Here is a 23,787-nt window from a genome sequence, read left to right as displayed (position 1 = left end):
TTGGCTTTCTTTTAAATTTACACTTTTGTCATATCTTCCTCCTTGTCCCCTTTCAGCCTAACAAAAGGATGTATAAATGAAAGACCTATGCATGTTTCCACATAGAAAACTCTTCTCCAATAAGACAGTTATTGCTTTAGGATAGAAATGAGTGAGGACAGTATGTAATAGTAGCAAAGTATAGGCTTTATAGTAAGACTCAGGTGCAAATCTTGGTTCCAAAAATTATTAGTGGTGTGACCCTGGAAAAGCTATATTTGATCAGGCACACAGCAGTTGTTTAATGATTGGTAGAGATTTGGGAGTAGGTAGTAGTAATTATTATTTCAAGGACACTGGTTGAAGACAGTAAATTTTCTTGATATTTCCATTCTGCAATCACTATATCATCTGCCCCTTCCCACCCTTAAACTGATAAAAAAGGAATCACAACATTAACCTACCTCAGAAGGAATGTCACAAAGTATAAAAAAAATTTTTTAACGACATTTATAATTAAAAATTCAATGCAGCCAACATTTATTGAGCCCATACTTTATGGGCACTGTGCTAAATGCATAGTTCTTGCCCTTAGGGAGTTCACCACTTAGTGAGGGAAACACGTAAATACAAACTCAGTACAATACAGGTGAACTGCACTAAGTGCTAAAATAGAGGCACAAAGTATTATAGGAATACTGAGAATGGAGTAAGCAGCTCATTCTCACAAGGATTATCAGGAAGTGCTTCATAGAGGAGATAAAACAAAAGCTAGGAATTGAAGGATATATAAGATTTCAACAGGTACCAAGGGGAGCAGGTCATTTCAAGTAAAGGAAATGGTTTTAGGGACTTCCCTGGTGGCATAGTGGATAAGACTCTGCGCTCCCAATGCAGGGGGCCTGGGTTCAATCCTTGGTCAGGGAACTAGATCCCACATGCATGCCGCAACTAGGAGTTCATATGCCACAACTAAGGAGGCCTGGAGCCACAACTAAGAAGCCCACCTGCCGCAACTAAGGAGCCTACGTGCTGCAACTAAGGAGCCCACCTGCCACAACTAAGACCCAGCGCAACCAAATAAATAAATAAATAAATAAATAAATAACAATAAATAAAAGGAAATGGTTTTACCAAAGGTACAGAGAATGAAAGATCATGGTAGGTTTGTAAGGGAATATGTATTTGTTATGGAATAGCTAGGTCTTCAGATGTGTTATGAAATATAGGGGATGAGAATGAAGGAAAAATTTGGAACTGTATCATTTTTTTAAAAAAATGGCCCTGAACACTATCCTAAGGAGTTTTGCTTAATTCTGAGGTCTATGGAAAGCCTTTGAAATTTTCTAAGCAGAGCAGTGACATGACTAGCTTTATGTTGGCCAAGTCAACAAATGTACTTTGTTGGATATGGTGGAGGAGAAAATTGGAGAAATAAAAATTTTGTCTGATGTTTCTCTTCTAGGTGACTGGGTGGATAGTGATTCCATTAATGGAGACGGAGAACACAAGAAAGTACCTGGATATTTGGGGGGGTGGGGAGGTAGGGAAAAGGAAATGAAATCTGCTTTGGATATGTTCAGTTTAAGTTGCCCAAGGAACAACTCATATGCAGATGTACAACATGTGATTGAATATTCTGATAGTTTGGATAACTGTTCAGCAAATATTCACTCTTTTTGCCCTCTTACTGTGGGCAGAATATACTTCTATGCCCTACTGATGTGGGAACTTATGTTGGTGAACCTGGGGCAAACAAAGCCTTGAAATATACTTGCTCAGTGGGGCTTATGTTTGTGAGCTTCAGATAACACCGTGAGAAGATCAGGTCCTGGCTAGCTCACTGGTCCAAGATGGGTAAGAGACATACGGAGTACCCAGCCAGCTTGCCAACTGCAGCTTGGAGTAGAGCTGCTCCAGCTAGACCTATAAGCATGATAATAAACACTTATTATTGTAAATCACTAAGTTTGGGGTAGTTCATTAAAAAGAATAGCTGAACAAGGGAATTCCCTGGCAGTCCAGTGGTTAGGACTCGATGCTTTCACTGCTGTGGGCCCAGGTTCAATCCCTGGTCAGGGACCTAAAATCCTATAAGCTGCGTGATGCAGCCAAAAAAAAAAAAAAAAAAAAAAAGCTGAACAATACTACTATATATTTAGAGCATAAAAAATAACTAGAGATAATACCTCCATCAGTTCATGGCATAAACAATTGTAGTAGTCTAAAGTAAAAAGAAATCCCCTAAACACTCTCAGGCACTTAATTCCCTCAAGGATTCCCTATTAAGCAGCATTTGATGTACAAATCAGAGTGTTTCATGTCCAAGACTTTTAAAAGAATTAAATCAGTCATTTCTATAGTTGAGAAACATACTGTAGAGCAGTATTATATGCTAGGTGTTGTGCTAGGTAACTAAGGAAGAAAAGAAAAAAAAAGATCAAGTATCTACTATGTGACAGGCACTGTGGTAGATGCTTTACAAAGATGAACATATTTAGTATTCAAAGCAACCACGTGAAATATATTATTTTCCAGGTCCCACCCCCAAGAGATTATGATTCAGTAGTTGGGAGGAGTGCAGGAGATACAGAACATGCATTTTAAACAAGCCTCTAGGTGATTGTGATGCAAGAGATCTACGAATCGCACTGAGAAATACTGAGTGAGAGAAAGAATGAATTTGCATGATGGCAAGTGGCATGCATTTTTCAAATTTATTCTTCCCAACCCATTTATTACTCTTACATCAAGCCATGACAAACAGACATTATTATTCTCCTTTTATAAATGGTTAAACTGAGGCACAGTCAGGCTATATAACTTGGTTAAGGTATCTAGTTAAAATGTGACAGTGCCTGGACCTATAAATCTAAATATCTACTAGATATCTCTTGATGCCCTAATGTAAGTTCAAGCTCAACATATTCCAAAAGAATTAATCATTTTCTCTACCCAGCCTCTGCCCCAAACACAAACACATCTGTTCCTCCTCGTCATATACCCAATCTCAATAAATGGCACCACCATGTACCCATTTATCTATGCTAGAATTCTCCTTTGCCTGCTAAATCTAATAAACTGCCTTATCCTGCCAATTTCACCTTCTTTTCTGAAATTAATTTTTTTTACTGAAGTACAGTTGAATTACAATGTTGTGTTAATTGCTGCTGTACAGCAAAGTGACTCAATTATACATATATATATATATACGTACTTTTTCATATTATTTTCCATTATGGTTTATCACAGGATATTGAATATAGTTTCCTGTGCTACACAGTAGGACCTTGTTGTTTATTTATTCTGTATATACCAGTTTGCATCTGCTAATCCCAAACTCCCAATCCAACCCTCTCACCTTCTTAATAGTTTTCATATTTGCTGTTTCATATCCACCCACACTACTACTAACTTAACAATAACAGCTTCATTTATTGAGTGCCTACACCATATCTAGCACAGTACAGTAACCCTTAGATCAACTCTGTGAGGTGGGTAATATTACTATCTCCATTTTATAGATGAGGACTCTGAGGCTTAATAGCTTTGATTTGATGTCCTTTTGCTTCTATACAGATGAGTTCTAGTCAACAGCTCAGCTTTCCCTCTCATCTTTCCTAGTTCTTCTCTCTCCAACTAGTTCTAGAACACCTCCTCTTGTTTATTCTACTGACAAATGAAACTTAACAAGATGAAAACTAAACCTACAGCAAACTTTTCCTATTTTCCTATTATCATCACTGGCAACTTCACAGTTTTGTAGTCTTTAGTGTTGAAGTTTATAAGAAGAATCATGATGTTGTAGAAAGGAACAGGAAAGAAAGTTAGAATCTGACCTGAATTTACTATTTGATTTCACATTTTTCTAGCTTTCTAGCTCTAAACTCTGTGCTTATTAAGTTTCCTTAAATACAGAATGAGGTTAAGGGTAATATTAACTCATGTGGTCTTATATGGGAAAAATATATAGTGTTAAATCCATTTCTGAAGAAAAAAAAATCTCTCCATTGTGGCACACTCATAAGTTGGTACTCCAATATATCTTAAACCCATAGTCTGGATAATCTTTGTCAGTCAAATCAATCTCCTGCTTAAGTATCTGAAGTGGCTATGTCTTGTCTACTGAATAAAATGTAAACTGAGCTCTGCAGACACCCGACACCCTCAACCATACCACTGCCTATTCTTACACCACACTAGCTTTACTCTATGAAACAATCCAATGGAGTCATTTGGTTCACAAGCATTACAACTTCTTATTCCTCAGCCTTCTCTCATTCTGTCCCTTCTATATCTCAAAGCCCTCTCATTTCTTTTACCAATCCTTTCTTTTCGTAAAGAAAGGTATATTCCTTTCTTTAAGATCTAGGTTGGTAGCTAACAAGCAACTAGGTGTCTGGATCAAAACAGTGAGTGTATGCAGTTCAAAACAAAGGCACCACAATGAGACCAGTAGGAGGGGTGGACTCACGATATAATCAAATCCTGTACCCCAGGGGTGGGCAACCCACAAACTGGAGATTAATTATATTACAGAGGTTCTCACACAGGAGTGAGAGTTCTGAGCCCCACGTAAGGCCTTCCAGCCCAGGGATCTGGCACCATGAAGAGTACTTGGCTTTGAAGGCCTGCAGGACTTGAACGCAGAAGCTCCTCAGGATTGATGGAAATAGAGACTTCACTCTTAAAGGGCATACACAAAATCTCATACACCCTGGGACCAAGGGTAAAAGCAGTAATTTGATAGAAGACTGGCCCAGACTTACCTGCTGGTCTTGGAGGGTCTCCTGGGGTGGGGGAGACCCTGGGGACATAGACAATGGTGGCAGAAACATCAGGAAGCATTCATCTGCATGAGCTCTCCTGGAGGCTGGCACACCTTGGCACATCGAGACCTGGCCCCAGGGAACAGGCTGTAGGCTTTAGTGCTGGGACGCCTGAGGCCAAATAACAAACTGGGTGGGAACATAGCCCCACCCATCAGCAGACAGGCTGCCTAAAGACTTCCTGAGCCCACAGCCACCTCTAGACAGCTTCTAGACACAGCCCTGCCCACCAGAGGGCCAAGACCCAGCTCAACCCACCAGGGCACAGACATCAGAACTAAGAAAACTACAGTTCTGCAGCCTGCTGCAGGCTAGACACCACCCTGGGGCCAGCTGGCCCCTGGCTCTTGGGTGATGAGAGGGGAGTGTAATCCTGGGACACATAGGATGTCTCTTACAGAGGACCACTTTTCCAAGGTGGAGAAACATAACTAACCTACCACATACATAAAAATACAAATAGCAATTTAGAAAAGATGAGGAGACAGAAGAATATGTTTCAGATGAAGGAACAAGATAAAACCCCAGAGGAAGAACTAAGTGACATGGAGATAGGCAATCTACCCACGAAAGAGTTGAGAGTAATGATCGTAAAGATGATCAAAGAACTCAGGAGGAGAATGGATGCACAGAGTGAGAAATTAGAAGTTTTAAACAAGGAATTAGAAAATATAAAGAACAACAAAACAGAACTGACAAATACAATAACTGAAATGAAAAATGCACTAGAAGGAATCAATAGTAGACTAAATGAAGCAGATGAATGGATCAGTGAGCTGGAATACAGAGTAGTGGAAATCTCCACCACCAAACAGAAAGAAGAAAAAAAAAAAGAAAAGAAATGAGGACAGTTTGAGAGACCTCTGGGACAACATCAAATGCACTAATATTCACATTATAGGGATCCCATAAGAAGAGAGAAAGGGCCTGAAAAAACATTTGAAGAGATAGTAGCTGAAACCCTCCCTAACGTGAGAAAGGAAATAGTCACCAAAGTCTAGGAAGCACAGAGTCCCATACAGGATTAACCCACAGAGGAACACACTAAGACATGTTGTAATCAAAATGATAAAAATTAAAGATAGAGAGAATATTAAAACCAACAAGGGAAAAGCAACAAATAACATACAAAGGAACTCCCATAAGGCTATCAGCTGATTTTTCAGCAGAAACTCTGCAGGCCAGAAGGGAGTGGCACAATACACTTAAAGTGATGAAAGAGGAAAAATCCACAATCAAATAATACTCTACCCAACAAGGCTCTTGTTCAGATTTGACGGAGAAATCAAAAGCTTTACAGACAAGCAAAAGCTAAAAGAATTCAGCACCACCAAACCAGCTTTATGACAAATGCTAAAGGAACTTCTCTAGGCAGAAAAGAAAAGGCCACAACCGGGAACAAGAAAATTACGAAATGGAAAAGCTCACTGGTAAAGGCAAACATACAAAAAAGGTAGGAAATCATCCACACAGATAGCTAGTAGGGAGGTTAAATGACAAAAGTAGTGAAATTATTTGTATCCACAATAAGTGGTTAAGGGATACACAAAACAATTAGATGTAAAATATAATATCAAAAAAAGTAATTGTGGGGCTTCCCTGGTGGTCCAGTGGTTAAGACTCTGTGCTTCAACTGCTGGGGTGTGGGTTTGATCCCTAGTCAGGGAACTAAGATCCCACAGGCTGTGTGGCATGGCCAAAAAAAAAAAAAAAAAAAGTAATTGTGAGGGGAAGAGAGTACAAATGCAGGTTATCTAAAATGCACTGGACATTAGAGATCAGCAACTTAAACATATATATATACAGACTGCTACACAAAAGCCTCACTGTAAACAAAAATCTCTAATAGATATATACACAAAAAAGAAAAAGGAATCCAAACATAACACTAAAGATACTCATCAAGGACTTCCCTGGTGGTGCAGTGGTTAAGAATCCACCTGCCAGTGCAGGGGACACGGGTTCAAGCCCCGGTCCAGGAAGATCCCACATGCCACAGAGCAACAAAGCCCATGCGCCACAACTACCAAGCCTGCGCTCTAGAGCCTGCGAGCCACAACTACTGAGAGAATAACCTTCTCTCATGCCACGGAGCAACTAAGCTCATGCGCCAAAACTACTGAGCCTGCATGCCACAACTACTGAAGCCTGCGTGCCTAGAGCCTGTGCTCCACAACAAGAGAAGCCACTGCAATGAGAAGCCCGTGCACTGTAACGAAGAGCAGCCCCTGCTCACTGCAACTAGAGAAAGCCTGTGTGCAGCAACAAAGACCCAACATAGCCAAAAATAAATAAATAAATAAATAAATAAAATTTTTTAAAAAAGATAGTCATCAAATCACAAGAGAAGAGAACAAAAGAAGAAAGGGGAAAAAAGACCTCACAAACAAATCCAAAACAATTAACAAAATGGCAGTAGTAACATACCTATTGATAATTACCTTAAATGTAAACAAACTAAATGCTCAAACCAAAAGATATACACTGGCTGGATAGATACAAAACAGGACCTGTATATATGCTGCCTACAAGACACTCATTTCAGGTCTAGAGACACATACAGACTGAAAGCTAGGGGACGGTAGATGATATTCCATGCAAATGGAAATCAAAACAAAGCCAGAGTAGCAATATTTTTATCAGAGAAAGCAGACTTTGAAATGAAGATTGTTACAAGAGATAAAGAAGGAAATATACATAATGATCAAAGGATCAATCCAAGAAGAAGATATAACAATTGTAAATACTTAGGAACACCTCACTATATAAAGCAAACATTAACAAACATAAAAGGAGAAATTGACAGTAACACAATAATAGTGGGGGACTTCAACACACCCCACTATCCCATCCCCACTTCTGTGGTCGCCTTGGAAAGCAACAACCTGGAATCACAGTGAAAACCACCAGCTGTGCAATCACCTAATGGATTAAAGCTCCTTCAAATGCCCATTCCCAGAGAACTGTCATTATTTGACCTGTCTGGTGGTTCCTTGGAAGGCCCCACTCATAGGCTGTCTTTATTTGATCTGACTTGGAGCTTGCCAGTGCAAACCATCTTTTCTCCCAGAGAAGCTTGTCAAAAACAGTCAAAGACAATTGTTTAACAGTGCAGCTGCCTGAGGCAGTAGACAACAGGGCAAATGAGAGGTTCCAATAAACTAAAATGAAAAAAATAATAAATGAGATGTTTATGGGGGCTTTGAAAAACTCAGGTATGAACCTTGGTATTGAAAAGGCCATACACATGTCCAGGATTGTGCACATGCTCAGGAATGACATGAAAAGGCCCTAAGATCACAATTCTGGGTACCCTTGAGAGTCTGCATAAGCAAGGAGCAAGCAGAGTTTTAAACTGTCTGGCTAAGTGCTGACTGCATACCCCAAATTGCATACAGAGCCCCTTACCATAAAGTGGAACACCTATTGGTTTCAGACATATAGGGAAACTTCTGTCATTGTTTCAGGAAACCATATCTAAAGAACTAAAGGAAAGTGTGAGAACAGTATCTAACCAAATAGAGAATAACAATAAAAAGATAGAAATTATTTTTTAAAGGAAATTCTGGAGCTGAAAAGTACAATATTGAAAAGTTCACTAAAGGGGTACAATGGCAGGTAAGAATCAGCAAAACTGAAAGATAGGTAAATTGAGATGATCCAATCTGAGAAAAAGGATAGAAAAATGAATGAAAACAATGAACAGAGCCTCAAGAGACCTGTGGGACACCTGAAACCCCTACAAAAAAACAAAAAAACAAAAAAAACACACAACATACTCCCTAACAGTTTTCCCAGAGGAGAAGAGATAGAAGGGGCAGAAAGAATATTTGAAGAAATAATGGCTGAAAATGTCCCAAATTTGATGATGAACAACAATCTACACATCTATGAAGCTCAATACATTCCAAGTAGGATAAACTCAAAGAGATCCACATGTAGATGTATCATAGTCAAACTGTCAAAAGTTAAATATAAAGAGAGAATTTTGAAAGCAGCAAGAGAGAAGTGACTTGTCAAATCCAAAGAAATCTTAATAACATTTGATTTCTCATTAGTAACCAGTAATGCCAAAAAAAGTGGGATGACATTTTCAAAGCATTGAAAGAAAGACTATCACAAATTGTATATCCAGCAAAACTATCCTTCAGAATGGAAGGATCAACTTCCATCACTACCGGACGAAGAGCTCCATTACTTGCACCTAAGTGTAAATTATTAAAACAAACAAACCAACAAACATAACCTAAAAAAAATTTTTTTTAACCCCAATCATTCAAAGACTTTGGAAAAGGTCCAAAGAGGAAACAGCAAATTAAGAAATACGTATTCAAGAAAAAATATAAATATTTGGTAGGAAAGGTGAAAATCTGTGATATTTCAAGAAAGACTGCTGCCTGCCTCCCTCCTCCTAGTTCAGTGAGGTGGAGACTCCACTCCAGACTGCTGCAGCCAAGAACATAGGGCTATTTCTTCTTTCAGCTACCAGCTGTAAGGCTTTCTTCCTGGGAGAATCAGGACATCAATGTTTCTCATACTGCCTGCAGCTATCTATTGCTGAAGCTAAGTCCCAAGTGAGTGTGGTGGAGAGGTAGGGGGTTCCCTTCTTTTATCCAACCTCCACTCATGGAATGGAGACTCTATTTCGGGCATGGCACACTGAGAATACTTGAGGAGCTTCAATATAAGGGAAATGAAATTTCAAATCACAATGAGATAACATTTCACATCAACTAGGATGGTATAATAAAAACAAAGCAAAACAAATAAGAGTAAGAGTTGATGAGGAAGGATTTAGAAAAACTGGATCCATCACACATTTCTAACATCTATAATGTAAAATGGTGCAGTTACTTTGGAAAACAGTCTGGCAGTTCCTCAAAAGGTGAAACATAGAGTTACCATATTACCCAGAGTTTCCAATCCTAGGTATGTGCTTAAGAGAACTGAATGATTTTGTTTATATGAAACATCTAGAATAGGCACATCTATAGCAACAGAACGTAGTAGTTGCCAGGAGCTGGAGGGAAGGAAGAATGGGTAGTGACTGCTAACGGTTATAGGGTTTCCTCTGGGGTGATAAACATATTCTGGAGTTAGTAGTGGTAGTTATTGTACAAGGTTATGCCAAAAAGTCCATTGAATTGCATACTTTAAAACTCTAATGGTGAGTTTAATGGTATGTGTATTATATCGAGAGAGAGAGAGAGAGAGAGAGGGAAAAAAATGGAAGAAATAGTTACTTTTTACTTGGAACTTTGTCATTATGGCTTAGGAGTTTGAAAATCACTTGGTCAACCTTATGCAGTGTCAACCATACACTAATAGCTTACCTCAGTTCCTGTTTCTCGCCAATCCCAAGCCCGACTTCCCCCTGGCCACACTTTGCAGTCCTTATAGATTTTAGTAGAGCCTTGTACTTTCATTTGCCCCCATGAGAGGGAAGCAATTTCAGGGGAAGACATAAGGAACTTAATTGAACTCTGAAATTAAAAGAAAAATATACTAAATCAGTTTTAAAGTAAGGTTGAAACAGCTCCAAAATACAGGAGCTATACTATAAACAGAATGTATTTCAAAATATAATGCTGTATACAAAATATAGTAAGCCCTGGTCCTCTATGAGTTAAGAAGCATCTTTCTCATTTATGTGGTTGTCACTTCTTCTCCGGAGGTCTGAAAAGTGAAATGTTTTTCTTGGGATCCTGAATCATCCAACCATGGAAACTAGATACTACAATTACTTCTCAGACTCTGGAGGGAATTCTCAGGATATTTTTGAGAGATAAAATTAAAGGTGGAGATTTACTTCAGCATGATGGAGTGAGGAAGTTGACAAATCCTTTCCCAAAAAGCAGGTATAGAGCTGGAAAAACTGTCAAAATAACAATTTGGCACTCTGGAAATATTAAAGACATACTGCAAACTGAAAAACGCTTATTCATGAAAACCACTGAATTTCAGATAAGAACAGTAAGATGTCTTTTTGTTCTTGCCTGGGATTACTCCCATGCCCCTACAACAGTTCTGTTGGCACAGAGGTTCAACTTGATTGGGGCAGGGCATGAAAACCAACAGTCTTGCTGCTAAGGCAGAGGAGGCTCACTTGATTTAGAGCATTTTCAGTTAACCTGGTGATTTCAGTGGCAAGTAAATATGGATGGCAGGTGGCTCTGCTTCCTTAATATTGTTAAGCCTGTTTGGAATAAGCAATGGATTGTCAGAGTAGACAGGGATTTAAAAGGAATTCCCAAGAGGTGCTTGATAAGCTCTCTATCCAGAGTGGAGCAAAGGCTGTGAGCATATGCATCAAAGACAGGAATAGGCCTAAGTCATGGAAATGTTCTGGGCCAATGGAGCCTATAGAACATGCAAGGTGAAGAGGTGAGGGGGCTCAGGAGGACTCAGAAGAATGTAAGAGCCAGGGAAGAGATGAAAACATCTGAACATTGAATGTACTCCCCAGCACACACACTGACCCATCAGTAGAGAGGGTAAGTCTTACTGGCTTGAGGTGTTTGAACACAATCTTTGGCTGTACGCTAAGATATATAGGCACAGAGGAGACCCCCTAGGAAGCCAAGCTTAAAAGTGAAAACAAGGGGAACTCCCTGGCGGTCCAGTGATTAGGACTTGGCACTTTCACTTCTGGGACCAGGGTTCAATCCCTGGTTGGGGAGTTCCCGCAAGCCACGTGGCACGGACGAAAAAAGAAAGAAAAAAAAAGCCCTTAATACAGATTTCAGTGGCCACACATTGCATGGGAGACAGAATCCACAGATTTAGTTTAGGCAAGTGACTAAACAGAAACAAATAAACTAAGAACAGCAATGTAGGGGGAAAATCCAAATCCAGACTCTATAATACACTATCTAAAATACCCAGTTTTCAATAAAAAATTACAAGACATGCAAAGAAACAAAAAAATGTGACTCACACTCATCAATTGAAACAGTATCTGAGCACTCCCATATATTTGATTTAGCAAAGACTTCAAAGAAGCTACTCTAAATATGTTCAAAGAACTAAAGGAAACTATTCATGAAGAATCAAAATTATGATGAAACAGGGGAAGGGCAAGTTAGGGGGATGGGATTAAGAGATACAAAATGCTCTGTATAAAATAGATATGCAACAAGGTTATATTGTATAGCACAGGGAATTATAGCCATCAGTGTTCTTGTAACTTTTAGTGGAGTATAATTTGTAAAAATAGTGAATCACTATGCTGTATACCTAAAACTAATGTAATGTTGTAAAATCAACTATACCTCAGGGACTTCCCTGGTGGTCCAGTGGTTAAGAATCCACCTTCCAGTGCAGGGGATGTGGGTTCCATCCCTGGTCAGGGAACTAAGATCCCGCATGCCGCAGGGCAACGAAGCTCGTGTGCTGCAACTACAGAGCCTGCATGCCACAACTACAGAGCCCATGTGCCACAACTAAGACCCGACACAGCCAAAAATAAATAAATAAATATTTAAAGAAAACTATACTTCAATGTAAAAATTATGATGACAATGACTCAATGAATATAGAATCTCAATAAAGAGCTAGACATTTCAAAAAAGAATCAAATGGGAATTCTAGCATTGATAAGTACAATTAACTAAAAGGTGCTTGATTCAGGTTTCTCCAGAGAAACAGCACCAATGGACTATATATATTAACAGATTTATTTCACAGAAGTGGCTCATGCAATTGTGGGGATTGCCTAGTGCAAAATGTGCAGGGCAGGCTGGCAGGCTGCTAACTTTCAGGCAAGGGTTGTCATTTCAGTATTGACGTGTTATTTCTTCTTCCTCAAGGAAACCTCACTTTTCCTTTTGAGGCCTTTCAACTAATTGAATGAGGCCTTCCAAGAGTATTGAGGATAATCTTCTTTATTTAAAAGTCAACTAATTGTAGATGTAAACTAGGTCCACAAAACACCTTCACAGCAGCACCTAGATTAGTGTTTGATTGGATAACTGAGTGCTATAGCCCAGCCAAACTGACACATAAAATTAACCTTCACAGTCCACCCCTTGTTAATATGGTACCTATATACATGTCCTTAAATTGTATTTAATCTCCAAATAAAGACAATAACAAAGTGATATTTCTCCCTAATATTAATAACTACTAACCCATTTTTAAAATGTGGAATATAACAAAGGACATAAACACACTATCTTTGGTGCTATGGGAGGAAGACACAAATTTATAAAACATGATTCTTGTTGAGAAGTTAATATTACACTAGAGGAGAGAAGACATATGCAAATAACTGTAACAATTTTTTAAAGGTGACTTTTAAAAATTACAAGGTAACTTGAAAAGTGGTATAAGGAAATTGTAATGAATTGTTATGAGGGTTGAGAAAGACTTCTGTACTAGTCTGCTAGAGTTTCCATAGTAAAATAACACAGACTGGGTAGCTTAAACAACAGAAATTTATTTTCTCATAGTCTGGAGACTGGAAGTCCAAGATCAAAGTGCCAGCAGGGCTGGTTTCTGGTGAGACCTCTTTTCCTGGCATGCAGATGGATTCTTTCTTGCTTTGTCCCCACATGGCCTTTTCTCTGTTCATGAGCACTCTTGATGTCTTTTCCTTTTCTTATAAGGATACCAGTCCCATGGGATTAGAGCCCCAGTCCTCATGGCCTCCTTTAGTTACCTCCTTAAAGGCTCTATTTCCAAATATAGTCCCATTGAGGATTAGGGCTTCAACATATGAATTTTGGGGAGGCACAGTTCGGTCCATAGTAGCTATCCTATGGCAGTACTACACAGTCTTGATTATTGTAGCTTTGTAGTCACTTTTGAAACCAGGAAGTGTGAGACCTTCAACTTTGTTCATCACTTAAAAAACCGTTGAGGATATTCTGGGTTCCTTGCACTTCCATATTAATATTAGGACCAACTTACACATTTCTACAAAAAAGCCAACATAATTTTTCTTTCAGTAAAAATAATTATTTCATCAGAGAAATTGGTTTCAGTCATGTTCTTAAGAAATAAGAATAGACTGATGCATAACTCTTAAGAAAAAAGATGGTAAGACACTTCTAAAAGTGCTTCTTCAATGAATAGAATTCTATTGCAACAGAGAATTCAGTTATCATTAAGAGAAAGAACCAGAAAATGGCTGGATTAAATCTTGTTTTTATTACTTCTTTTTATTTTCATATGGAACTATTTTGAAGACTATAGATTCCTACTTCTGTTGACACAACAGCTTTTTCACTACATGTAACATATCCACATACTTCTAGAAGTATTTCTTGTAAAAGTGAGTTTTAAACAAACCTAAGTAAATTTGCTCATCACTAATTAGGAATTCCCAAACTGGCTCCACAATTGAATCGAATTCATTTCAATATACATTTGCCAGGCTTACAATATCTGTAAAAAAGATTGTGTGACAAATGCAAAGATAATATGTTGGGGAGACAGAAATATGTATAAATTATTCCAATATAAGGCAGACTGTTATCAATGTAATTTGACAAAATTGAAGGCTAAGCCATTAAATTTTAAAATCAGAGCATAATTACATTCAATTAAATGCAGAAATATCTTTTAGAGTTCAAGAGTTTTCACAAATGTATAAACTTGCCAGTCATGAAACAGAATGTATCTTGAAATTTCCCTTGTGCACCTTTCTAGTCAATCCCCTTCCAAGCTCAAAAGAAGCTTTTGATTTCTATTCCCATATATTAGCTAGACCTTCATATTGATGGAATTTTACATTACCTACTCTTTTGTGTCTTTCTTCTTTCACTCAAAATGCTTTTGAGATTCACCCATGTTGTAATATATATCAGGTGTGTATCAGTCTGAGTAGTAGTCTGTTGAAAGACTGTATCACAATTTATTTACCCATTCTTCTTCTGACGAGCATTTTGTTTGTTTCTTTTTGGTATTTTGAATAAACTAGTCATTAATTCTGAATACAAAACTATTTTGTCTTTTCCCCTAAGAGAATGTGAAATTTGAACTATCTTAAGAAATTTCTTATTCATAAATAAAGACTGAGTGTAGGTAATTTAATTCTTATTTAAAGGCTTCTTTATGGCAGTAGCAATAAATTACAGTTTTTTTTTTAAAGCTACTTTTTTTTTCTATCTTTACCTTTTAGTCTGATATATATAACGCAATTATTTAACTACATAAATTGGGATTAAATTCTTGTAACCCACAAATTCTCTTAGCCCAAGGCAAGAAGAGACAGTGCTTATCATTTATTTTTTTTTTCCAAGAACAGACTTAGTGAAGGTATGACCTAAACCTTGTTTTGTAGTACAACATCTCTCATCTTTTGGGTGGATATAACTTTTGATGCCCATGGACTTTGTTCTAATGCCAATCTTGATCAGAAAAGCAGAAATTCTAACCTTATTTATCAGTCCCCGCTTTGAGTAACAATGTCAGCACTGAGAAAAGAAAAAAATTATATAAAGCTTTTTTTTTTAGAAAGTTATATTTACAGTCCCATGGGAGAGCAGGTGAGGTGCTGGAAAAGCTGAAAGCGAAGAGAGAGAAAGGAAAGAGGCAGGGGGGTAGTGTTCAGAAAATGATATAACTAAATCTTTCTTTTGGTTTGAAGGTTTTTTTTCCATCAAAATTCATTCACAAAGATATGATTTTATTTAATATTGTGTACCTGCTTTTCATTTAAGGTCAATTAAGTTATGATCTTATGAAGATTTTTGTATCTTTGCAAAACTGGTAAGTTCTGGGTCAAATTTTTCTTAAACTGGGGTCTTCAGGGCCCCAGGTATAGAGATATATACTTGGGAGTTTGAGAGTTCTACCAACATATTTCAGTTTACTTTTTTTTTTTTTTAATTGAGGGATAGTTGATGAACAATATTATATAAGCTTCAGGTGTACAACAACACAGTGATTCACACTTTTAAAACACAATTTTTAAAGGTTATACTATATTTATATCCATTATATTGTAAAATATTGGCTATATTCCCTGTGTTGTACAATATATGTTTTAGTTTAGTTCTGTTTCATTTCAGTGTTGTTTAAAATATTTTACTACACATTAAATTAAGACTTCTCTTTTGCTATGATAATCCATCACATTTTCCTAAAGTGAGACTTTTCTTTTTTTTTTTAAACATCTTTATTGGAGTATAATTGCTTTACAATAGTGTGTTAGTTTCTGCTTTATAACAAAGTGAATCAGCTATACATACACATATATCCCCATAAAAATATGGAACGCTTCACGAATTTGCGTGTCATCCTTGCGCAGGGGCCATGCTAATCTTCTCTGTATCTTTCCAATTTTAGTATACGTGCTGCCGAAGCGAGCACTTTTTTAACTTTTCTATTGTGGCACAATATACATAACATAAATCTTACCATTTTAACCATTTTTAAGTGTATAGTTCAATGGCATCAAGTACATTCACATTGTTGTATAGACTTTAATTACATCAGTATTTCTTAAACTGAAATTTTCAAGAGTATTTGTAAATTTTATTTTTTTTACTAAAATTAATTTTTATTGGCGTATAGTTGCTTTACAATGTGTGTTAGTTTCTGCTGTACAGCAAAATAATCAGCTATACATATACATATATCCCCTCTTTTTTGGATTTCCTTTCCATTTAGGTCACCACAGTGCATTAAGTACAATTCCTGTGCTATACAGTATGTTCTCATTAGTAATCTATTTTATACATAGTATCTATAGTGTATATGTGTCAATCCCAATCTCCCAATTCCTCCCCCTCCCAGTATTTGTAAATTTTAAAACAACATTTTTTTCCTTTAAAAAGGGTTTGTAGGGAATCCCCTGGTGGTGCAGTGGTTGCAGGGACTTCCCTGGTGGTGCAGTGGTTAAGAATCCGCCTGCCAAAGCAGGCGACACAGGTTCGAGCCCTGGTCTGGGAAGATCCCACATGCCGTGGAGCAACTAAGCCCCAGCACCACAACTACTGAGCCTGCGCTCCAGAGCCCGCGAGCCACAACTACTGAGCCTGCGTGCCATAACTACTGAAGCCCATGTGCCTAGAGCCCATGCTCCGCAGCAAAGAGAAGCCACCACAATCGCACTGCAACGAAGAGTTGCCGCTGCTCCGCTGCTCGCCACAACTAGAGAAAGCCCGCGCGCAGCAACAAAGACCCAACACAGCCAAAAATAAACAAATAAAATTTTAAAATAAATAAATTAATAAAAAGGGTTTGCATTTTTTTTTTTTTAAAGTTTTTGGCTGCACCCCACTGGTATGTGGGATCTTAGTTCCCCGACCAGGGATCGAATCCTCACCTCCTGCATTGGAAGGCAGAGTCTTAACCATTGGACTGCTGGGGAAGTCCCAAAAAGGGTTTGTATATTATTTGAGATTAAGAATCAGTGTTCTAGGTAATAAACTCCTCTTATAATATAGAATTTTTTTCTCTTGATAAACGAGTATTCTTTCTTTCTTTAGATAATAAGTCTGATATAGAACATTACAGTTTTCCCCTTTTTTACCTAGAAATGCAGAACAAAATTCAATTTTTAATTGTGGTAATCATTTTCTCTGTTCCCAATATAATTACTTGACTATATATTTATTTTCCTTTAATTATAAATGGTCCTATTTTAAATGGTTTATATTATACTTTGAAATTCTTTTTAGTAAGTAGATACTATATAAATTTTAAATGCGCACTGAAATTTTTGGCTCAGAGTAGTAAACTATCAATTACAAATAGCTGAATTCAATCTAAATTTTAGGAATTTTCTTCAATAGTAGCAACTAATATTTTTAAAGTATTTACAGTGTGCCAGGGCATTGTGCTAATCAATTTACTGTGAATTATCTAGTAAAATCCTATGTTGTAGGTACTATTATCACTCCGACTTTACACAGGTTCAGAGAAATAAAAAATCTTCCGCAATGTCCTGAGGCGGTTCCGTTAGGAATCAAGTCTTGCCGAACTCCAAAGCTCAGGCTCTTAACCAAAATGCACATTGTATCCCAAGCTGCACATTCTACTCTGCATTACTGATGGTTTTTCTGAGATTCTTTGTGGGAGAATGCTCACTGCTTCTCCCAACGAAGCGGAACCCTGTCTTGTAAGAAACTTTTTGCCCTTGCACAAAGTTTCCTACCATGTCCATCCTCAGTGTAGTCCTAGTGCACCCTCTGATCTTGGGCCGCTACAGAGCCTGGTCCCCAGATCTTCGGACTCAACAAAGCCCCTCCCCCTCACACGCTGGCAACCACAGCAGGGCCCTGTCCTCTCACACCTTGGTCCCTGTGAAGAGCCTGGTCCTTTTAGACCCTGATTTCCTAGCAGGGCCCCAACTCCTCAGACAGTGATCCTGGCAGAACCTCGTTCCATCAGGCCCTCGTCCCCCAGAGTTTTCAGACACGCTTTCCAGCACAGGTGCGGTTCTTGTACCTTAGCAGTATCCCTCAGCAAACTTTCACTGAGACATCTCCATACAAAGGTTCCATCCCAACCACTAATTCAGGGCACCTCTCCACCTTTCCCCTCTCCAATTTTTTCTCAGAATCGTTTTTTTCCCCCCTATTCTGCTCTATTGTTGCTTCTTATTCACTCTCCTCAACTTCCCCCACCATCTGGTGCCCCAGTTTCTGTCCCGGGAGTGCCCCCCCAAACTTACCCAACGCCCTCTCTCCGAGGAGCAGCGATCTCGAACGGCTCCCTGCTTTACCTCTCACCTTTGCTCCCGCGGACCCGTTTAGGCGATCCCCCCGCGACTCGCCCGGCCCTGGAAAAGTCTTTTGGCCTGTTATCGAGTGAAGCTCCGCCCCCTTCAAGCCTATTGGTCACCGCTCCTAAAACTCCCGCCTCTCCAGCTTCCAGCCCGCCTCCCTGCCCCGCAGCCCTTGTTTTCATTCCCCTTGTCACACGAGGCAGTGGCGAACCCGAAGTGGGAGGAGCGAGGGAGGGGGGCGGAAAGAGAGCGGAAAGCGAAAGGCACGGGGCGCCTCTCTTTCCTACGTCTGACTCGGTTCTCGACTGCTCCGGGCCGCCGTTGTATTGTGGGATCGCTGCGCCGTGCCTGAGACGCTCGGATCCGCAGGGGCGCCCACTTGCTAGCGCCTCCTGTCGTCTGTAAGGTTGCCCTGCCATTCCTCGGCACCCCAACTCCCCCCACCCCCCTATCGCCTCCTCCTCCATCCTCCAGTTCAAAATGGCGGCGGCGGCGGCAGCGGCGGTGGCTATGGCTCCTCCGGGCTGCCCGGGTTCTTGCCCCAACTTCGCCGTAGTCTGCTCCTTCTTGGAGCGCTACGGGCCGCTGCTCGACCTGCCTGAGTTGCCGTTCCCCGAGCTGGAGCGGGTGCTGCAAGCTCCGCCGCCCGACGTCGGCAACGGAGAAGGTAAGCTAGGGGCCCGAACGCCCGGCGGGAAGCGGCCCTGGCACGCTCCTTCTCTCCGCTCTTCACAGACACCCGGGACCTCCGAGGCTCTGTCCTCCCGCCGGGGCGCAGTTCCGCCCGGCCGGCCTTCTCCTCCCAGCCCCCGGGGTCTTGGGCAGTGGGGAGGCGGGGCGGAGGCCCCGTAGGGCCACTCCGCCCGACGCCCATTAGAGGTGGGGGCGTCGCGGGCTAGGTCTGGGCTGGGGGCGGGGAGGGGTCATTGTGCTGGTCGGCCGCCCCTGGGACTGCTATCCCGCGGCGGGGGCCGGGCCCCCCAATCCTTCTCCCTCTCGGTGGCGGGGGAAGGGGAGCGCAGGTTCCGGCCAGCTTTGCGCTTTTCTCCTCTACTCCTCCCTCACTCCCTCCCCTCCTCCCACCATCCTCGCTACCATCTCCGGGGAGGCTGGGCTCATCTTCTCGGGGCGCCCCTTTCTCTCCCTCCACCTGGGTGGGCGGGGGCCAGCGGACACTTCATCTCTCCCTCCCTCTAGTGGGAACTCCCCCGAGAGAGTCGGCTCTGGTCTCTTTTCCTTTCCCCTCCAGGGCTGGTTTAACCCCCCAAACTCCTTCCTCTGAGTCGGGAGGTTTGCTCCTCCTCCTTAGGGGGGGGGTCCTCCTCCATTCTCGCTTTGGGGGGCGAAGTCGGTTCAGCTTCTCCACTTTGGAGGGTAGAGGGTTAATTTCTCCTCCCCCATAGTTTTCCTCCTCCTCCCCACCTCCCCCCAAATAATAGAAGAGCATCTCCCCACTTTTCCAGTCCCTTCCCCCTTCATCCTGGCATAAGGCTTAGGGGAAGAAGAAGTCGCCCTCCCATTTGCAGGGTAGGGTGGGGTGGTTAGTATGTAGGGTGGAGGAGGGGCTCAGACGGAGGGGAAACAGTTGAAGAAGGTGCTTGTTGCTCATGTTTCTCTCTCTGGTGCCGCCGGTCTATTATTGGTGTTCGCAAGTGGTGCTCCTTCCACATAAGGCCACCGCGCGGCTTCAGGGCGCATGCTCTGCCCGGCCCCATTGAAACTTCCTGCTGGTGCTGCGGCGGCGGCGGCGGCGGCGGCGGCTGGTGGTTCTTTTCGCTGGAGCATCTCCGCGCTGCGCCTGCTGCCTCCAACCCTCATTGAGCGCATCACTCACTCCCTATTTATTCCCGATCCATGCCTCTGCTTTCTGGCACATTTCTTTTTTCAGAGAAGGGATTTTTGTTGTACTCTGAGCATTGCCTTTATCTGGGAACAGCCCTTGGCTGGAGAAGAAACGTTTCCAAATAGGTCTTTTTTTTTTTTCCCCCTTTTTGTCCGTATTAGGTGGCCACAGTGGACTGGGTATTGTGCAAAACAGATAGCTATTTCCTTTACAAGAAATCAGGGCCGCTCTTCAGTTCTCCATGGAAATGAAGAAGTTTCTGTTAACAGAATATATTTACATAGCTAGGAAGAGCCCAAGTGTGAAGTTGTTCAAAATATTACCTATAGAGAAAATTATATTATGGCTACCAAAGACTCAAATTAATACAGCAGTTATGGTACAGGCATATATCTCTTCTTACCTGCCCAAATCTCGTCTACCATTCATAAACTCTGGCAAATAAAAGTTTATATAAAGACTTCCTGCAGAATTTCTTGAAAAGTTAAACTCCCCAATATAGTAATTTCAATTACAATTTGATGACTATCAAATTGTATTTATATTTCTTTTACGGAAATGGTCATTATGAAGGAGAGTGCCTTATAAGTTACTTTTAGGATACCTTGGAAAATGATGGTAATGTATCTATAAGAGAGAAGTGTGGAAATTTGAGGAAAGGGATTGCTGGTAAATTGTTTTTAGAATGTATTTGGACCAAGTTGGAATGCAGGCATAAATTTTCTGTCATGGCATTATATTTTGGGTGGTATATAAGATTGCTTGCTTCTCCATTCCTTTTAAGTATTTTGGCCACTGCATTTGACTTCTGTTAGTAACAAGAAAAAATATCAGGGTCAGTCTAATACTTCATGTTACTTTTCTATCTAGGATTGAACGATGGGCGACTAGCTGAGTAAAAAATGAGAAGTAATACGAGTTGAGAGCTTATACAGTGGGTTCAGCCATGCATTACTGTTGGTATAGTTTCAACTATAATAATAGATCTTGTCATAAGGTGATCCAAGAATAATAATTAATGTTACACAGCTCAAGACCCTTGGCAAGTGAAAAGTCGCTGCAGGTGAAATTCTGCTACTGTGCAGGGAAAAGATTTTTAGGCCTTTGGTGATGGTTAACCTACTTGTAGTAGTTGATAATACTGCTCCAACTAAGAAGATTTGGACTGAGTCTTGGGGAAGGAGTTGTGGTGTACTAGAAAGAGTTAAAAGACATTGGTTTTAGTTGAACTAAATATTTTGCTGATAATCTCTGGACAGCTGAATCAACCTCTTGAATAGTGTAATAATATGTAGTTTGTGGGGGCAAATTACTTAATTTCTATGGACCTCAGTTTCTTGAGTAAATAGAGGTAATATCTGGGGATCAAATGAAATGTTTCAAAAATCGTTTCATAAACCAAGTACTTACAAATATTATTATTATTATTATTTTGGCCATGCCGCACTGCCTGCTGGATCTTAGTTCCCCGACCAGGGATTGAACCCTGACCCTGGTAGTGAAAGTGCCAAGTCCTAACCACTGGACCGCCAGGGAATTCCTTAAATATTCTTGTATGACAAATTTTATTAAAATATTTGTGAGGTAGAAGACACAAAAGTACATTTGGAATGAAAATGTTAAATTCTTAGCATGTAGTGAGAAAGGAGTTTAAGCACAGTATAATGTTGAGCTATTGTGCTCTTGGGGAAAAGTCTTTGTTATAATCAAAGGAGTTTTGCTCTATATACATTTTAGTATTTTTAAAAGGCAGTTCTTAGTGCCATTTAAATAATACTATTTTATAAAACTTTTGGTTTTTCCTAGTGTGATTAGTCCTTAAAAGGTTTGTAAAATATATTCTTCTGAGTTGCCAGTTAAATTCTTTTTTACCTAGACATTTATTGTTGTAGCTATATCGACACTATGACATCTTTGGAGAAGACTGTATTTCTCTATATTATCCTTGTTTGGGCCCTTTATGATCTTTCCCTTAAATTTTTGTTTATAAGTCTTAATTTGACATTATGGCTTCAGCTTCCTTCATCCCCTACAGTCTCAATTTTTAAATTTGGTTTTATAAACTACTTGTTTAGTCTTAAGGATATAAGCTACCATTTATTGAGCATTTACTATGTGCAAACATCATCTCCTTATTTCTTACAACTATTCCCTGAGGTTGGTACTATTATTCCTATTTGGCAGGCATAGAAACTAGGTTCAAGAGATTGATTCAGCTGTCCAGTGCCCAAGATTATACAGTTTTTGGTAGAATCTTAGATTTGTTATTGATATTAGTTAGAATAGGAAAAGAATGTGCCAACTGAAGGTATGTTTTACTCCCTCTCCCTCAGTCTACTGTAGCCCTCCCAATTCTGTGCTCTGTATGGACTTCCCCAGCTTCCTCTTGATGGGAGGTGGTTGATCAGGAGGTATGGCTGTAAACAAAAGTGGACATTGACTTTGTGGAATTACCAACATCCAAGGCTCCCAAGTATATCCCCTCTCCTCCAGAGGGCATTCTTCTTCAAGAGGAAAATATACTTTTTCATTCTTTAAACATAGTCTTTGTATGGGTACTGATTGAGAAGTTATATGTATCTAATAACAGTCTATTAAGGTGTGTATGGATAAGGTTGAGTGAGTTATTGTATAGTATTAAACAAGTTGAATCATTAGTTTTTTGGTTTGGTTTTTTAATTTTAATTTTAGAGTAATTTTAGGTTTGATTTGTGTTTTGCATTTTTAAATGAATTGAAGTTTACCTCTTGCAGTCAAAATGTCAAGTATAAAAGGATATACCTTATTTTTTTAACTGGACTTGTGATTGTAACTTAATATGTTCTCTTCTGTTGGTGATAATCGAATTGTGTGACAGCAGTTTTTAGGTTCATTCATAAAGTAGAAAGGTGACTTTACCATAACTAGAGTCACCATCTGTTGCTTTGAGCAAAAGATCTTACCAGGTACATGTGCCAGGAGTTGCATGGATCTACAGTGGTAGACTGTTGGTGGTAGCATTGCTGGAACCAGAACCTCGTTTGGTCGAAAATGTCTAGTTTTGGCTCTTCCATGTTTGAAAGAAGGAATATTCTTTAGACATTTATTAGAGGGAAGGAGAGAAAGGTATTTCTTTTCCATCATTTTTGGTATATCACAGAGTTGAGGTAACCAAAAGTTATGGACGCTTGGAGGGAGGTTGTTGGCATTGTCCCAGAACTGGAGGTAATAGGGGCAGGAGTTTTCTGGCTAAATTGGGCCTGTTAATGAAAAATGAGTTTCTTCTTTTTTAAATTACTACGAAGTTTGCCTTGAAATTTACCTGTGTTGTTAAATTCTCAGCTAGTAAGGAAGGTAAGCATTTATTAGCTACTTCATTTACTTAATTTGTATATTGAATATTTGCTATATTCTAAGTACAGTAAACATTATGGTGATTATGTATTTTTTAAAATACCCTTTTTTTTTTTTTTTTTTTT

General features: G+C 39.8%; 2 protein-coding genes across 3 annotated transcripts in view; one reads left to right on the top strand and one right to left on the bottom strand.

The window, feature by feature from the left end:
• Positions 1 to 18,584, bottom strand: part of AAMDC (adipogenesis associated Mth938 domain containing) — a 33,235-nt gene extending 14,651 nt beyond the window's left edge. The window contains exons 1-2 of one of the 2 annotated variants that reach the window (XM_082343416.1): positions 18,433 to 18,584; positions 10,142 to 10,291 (exon numbers count right to left, since the gene is read on the bottom strand). In XM_082343416.1, coding sequence (XP_082199542.1) covers positions 10,142 to 10,273 — 132 coding nt within the window. In that variant the 5' untranslated portion in view covers positions 10,274 to 10,291; positions 18,433 to 18,584. The remainder of the gene's footprint in view (positions 1 to 10,141; positions 10,292 to 18,432) is intronic. The other variant, XM_082343417.1, reaches the window with a different exon arrangement.
• Positions 18,585 to 18,692: 108 nt separating this feature from the next.
• Positions 18,693 to 23,787, top strand: part of RSF1 (remodeling and spacing factor 1) — a 182,439-nt gene continuing 177,344 nt past the window's right edge. The window contains exon 1 of the mRNA XM_082343286.1: positions 18,693 to 19,153. Coding sequence (XP_082199412.1) covers positions 18,967 to 19,153 — 187 coding nt within the window. The 5' untranslated portion in view covers positions 18,693 to 18,966. The remainder of the gene's footprint in view (positions 19,154 to 23,787) is intronic.

The sequence above is a fragment of the Balaenoptera borealis genome (genome assembly GCF_965194805.1).
Source record: "Balaenoptera borealis genome assembly, chromosome: 11".
Classification (NCBI taxonomy): domain Eukaryota; kingdom Metazoa; phylum Chordata; class Mammalia; order Artiodactyla; family Balaenopteridae; genus Balaenoptera; species Balaenoptera borealis.
This window is presented reverse-complemented; position numbering and strand designations above follow the sequence as displayed.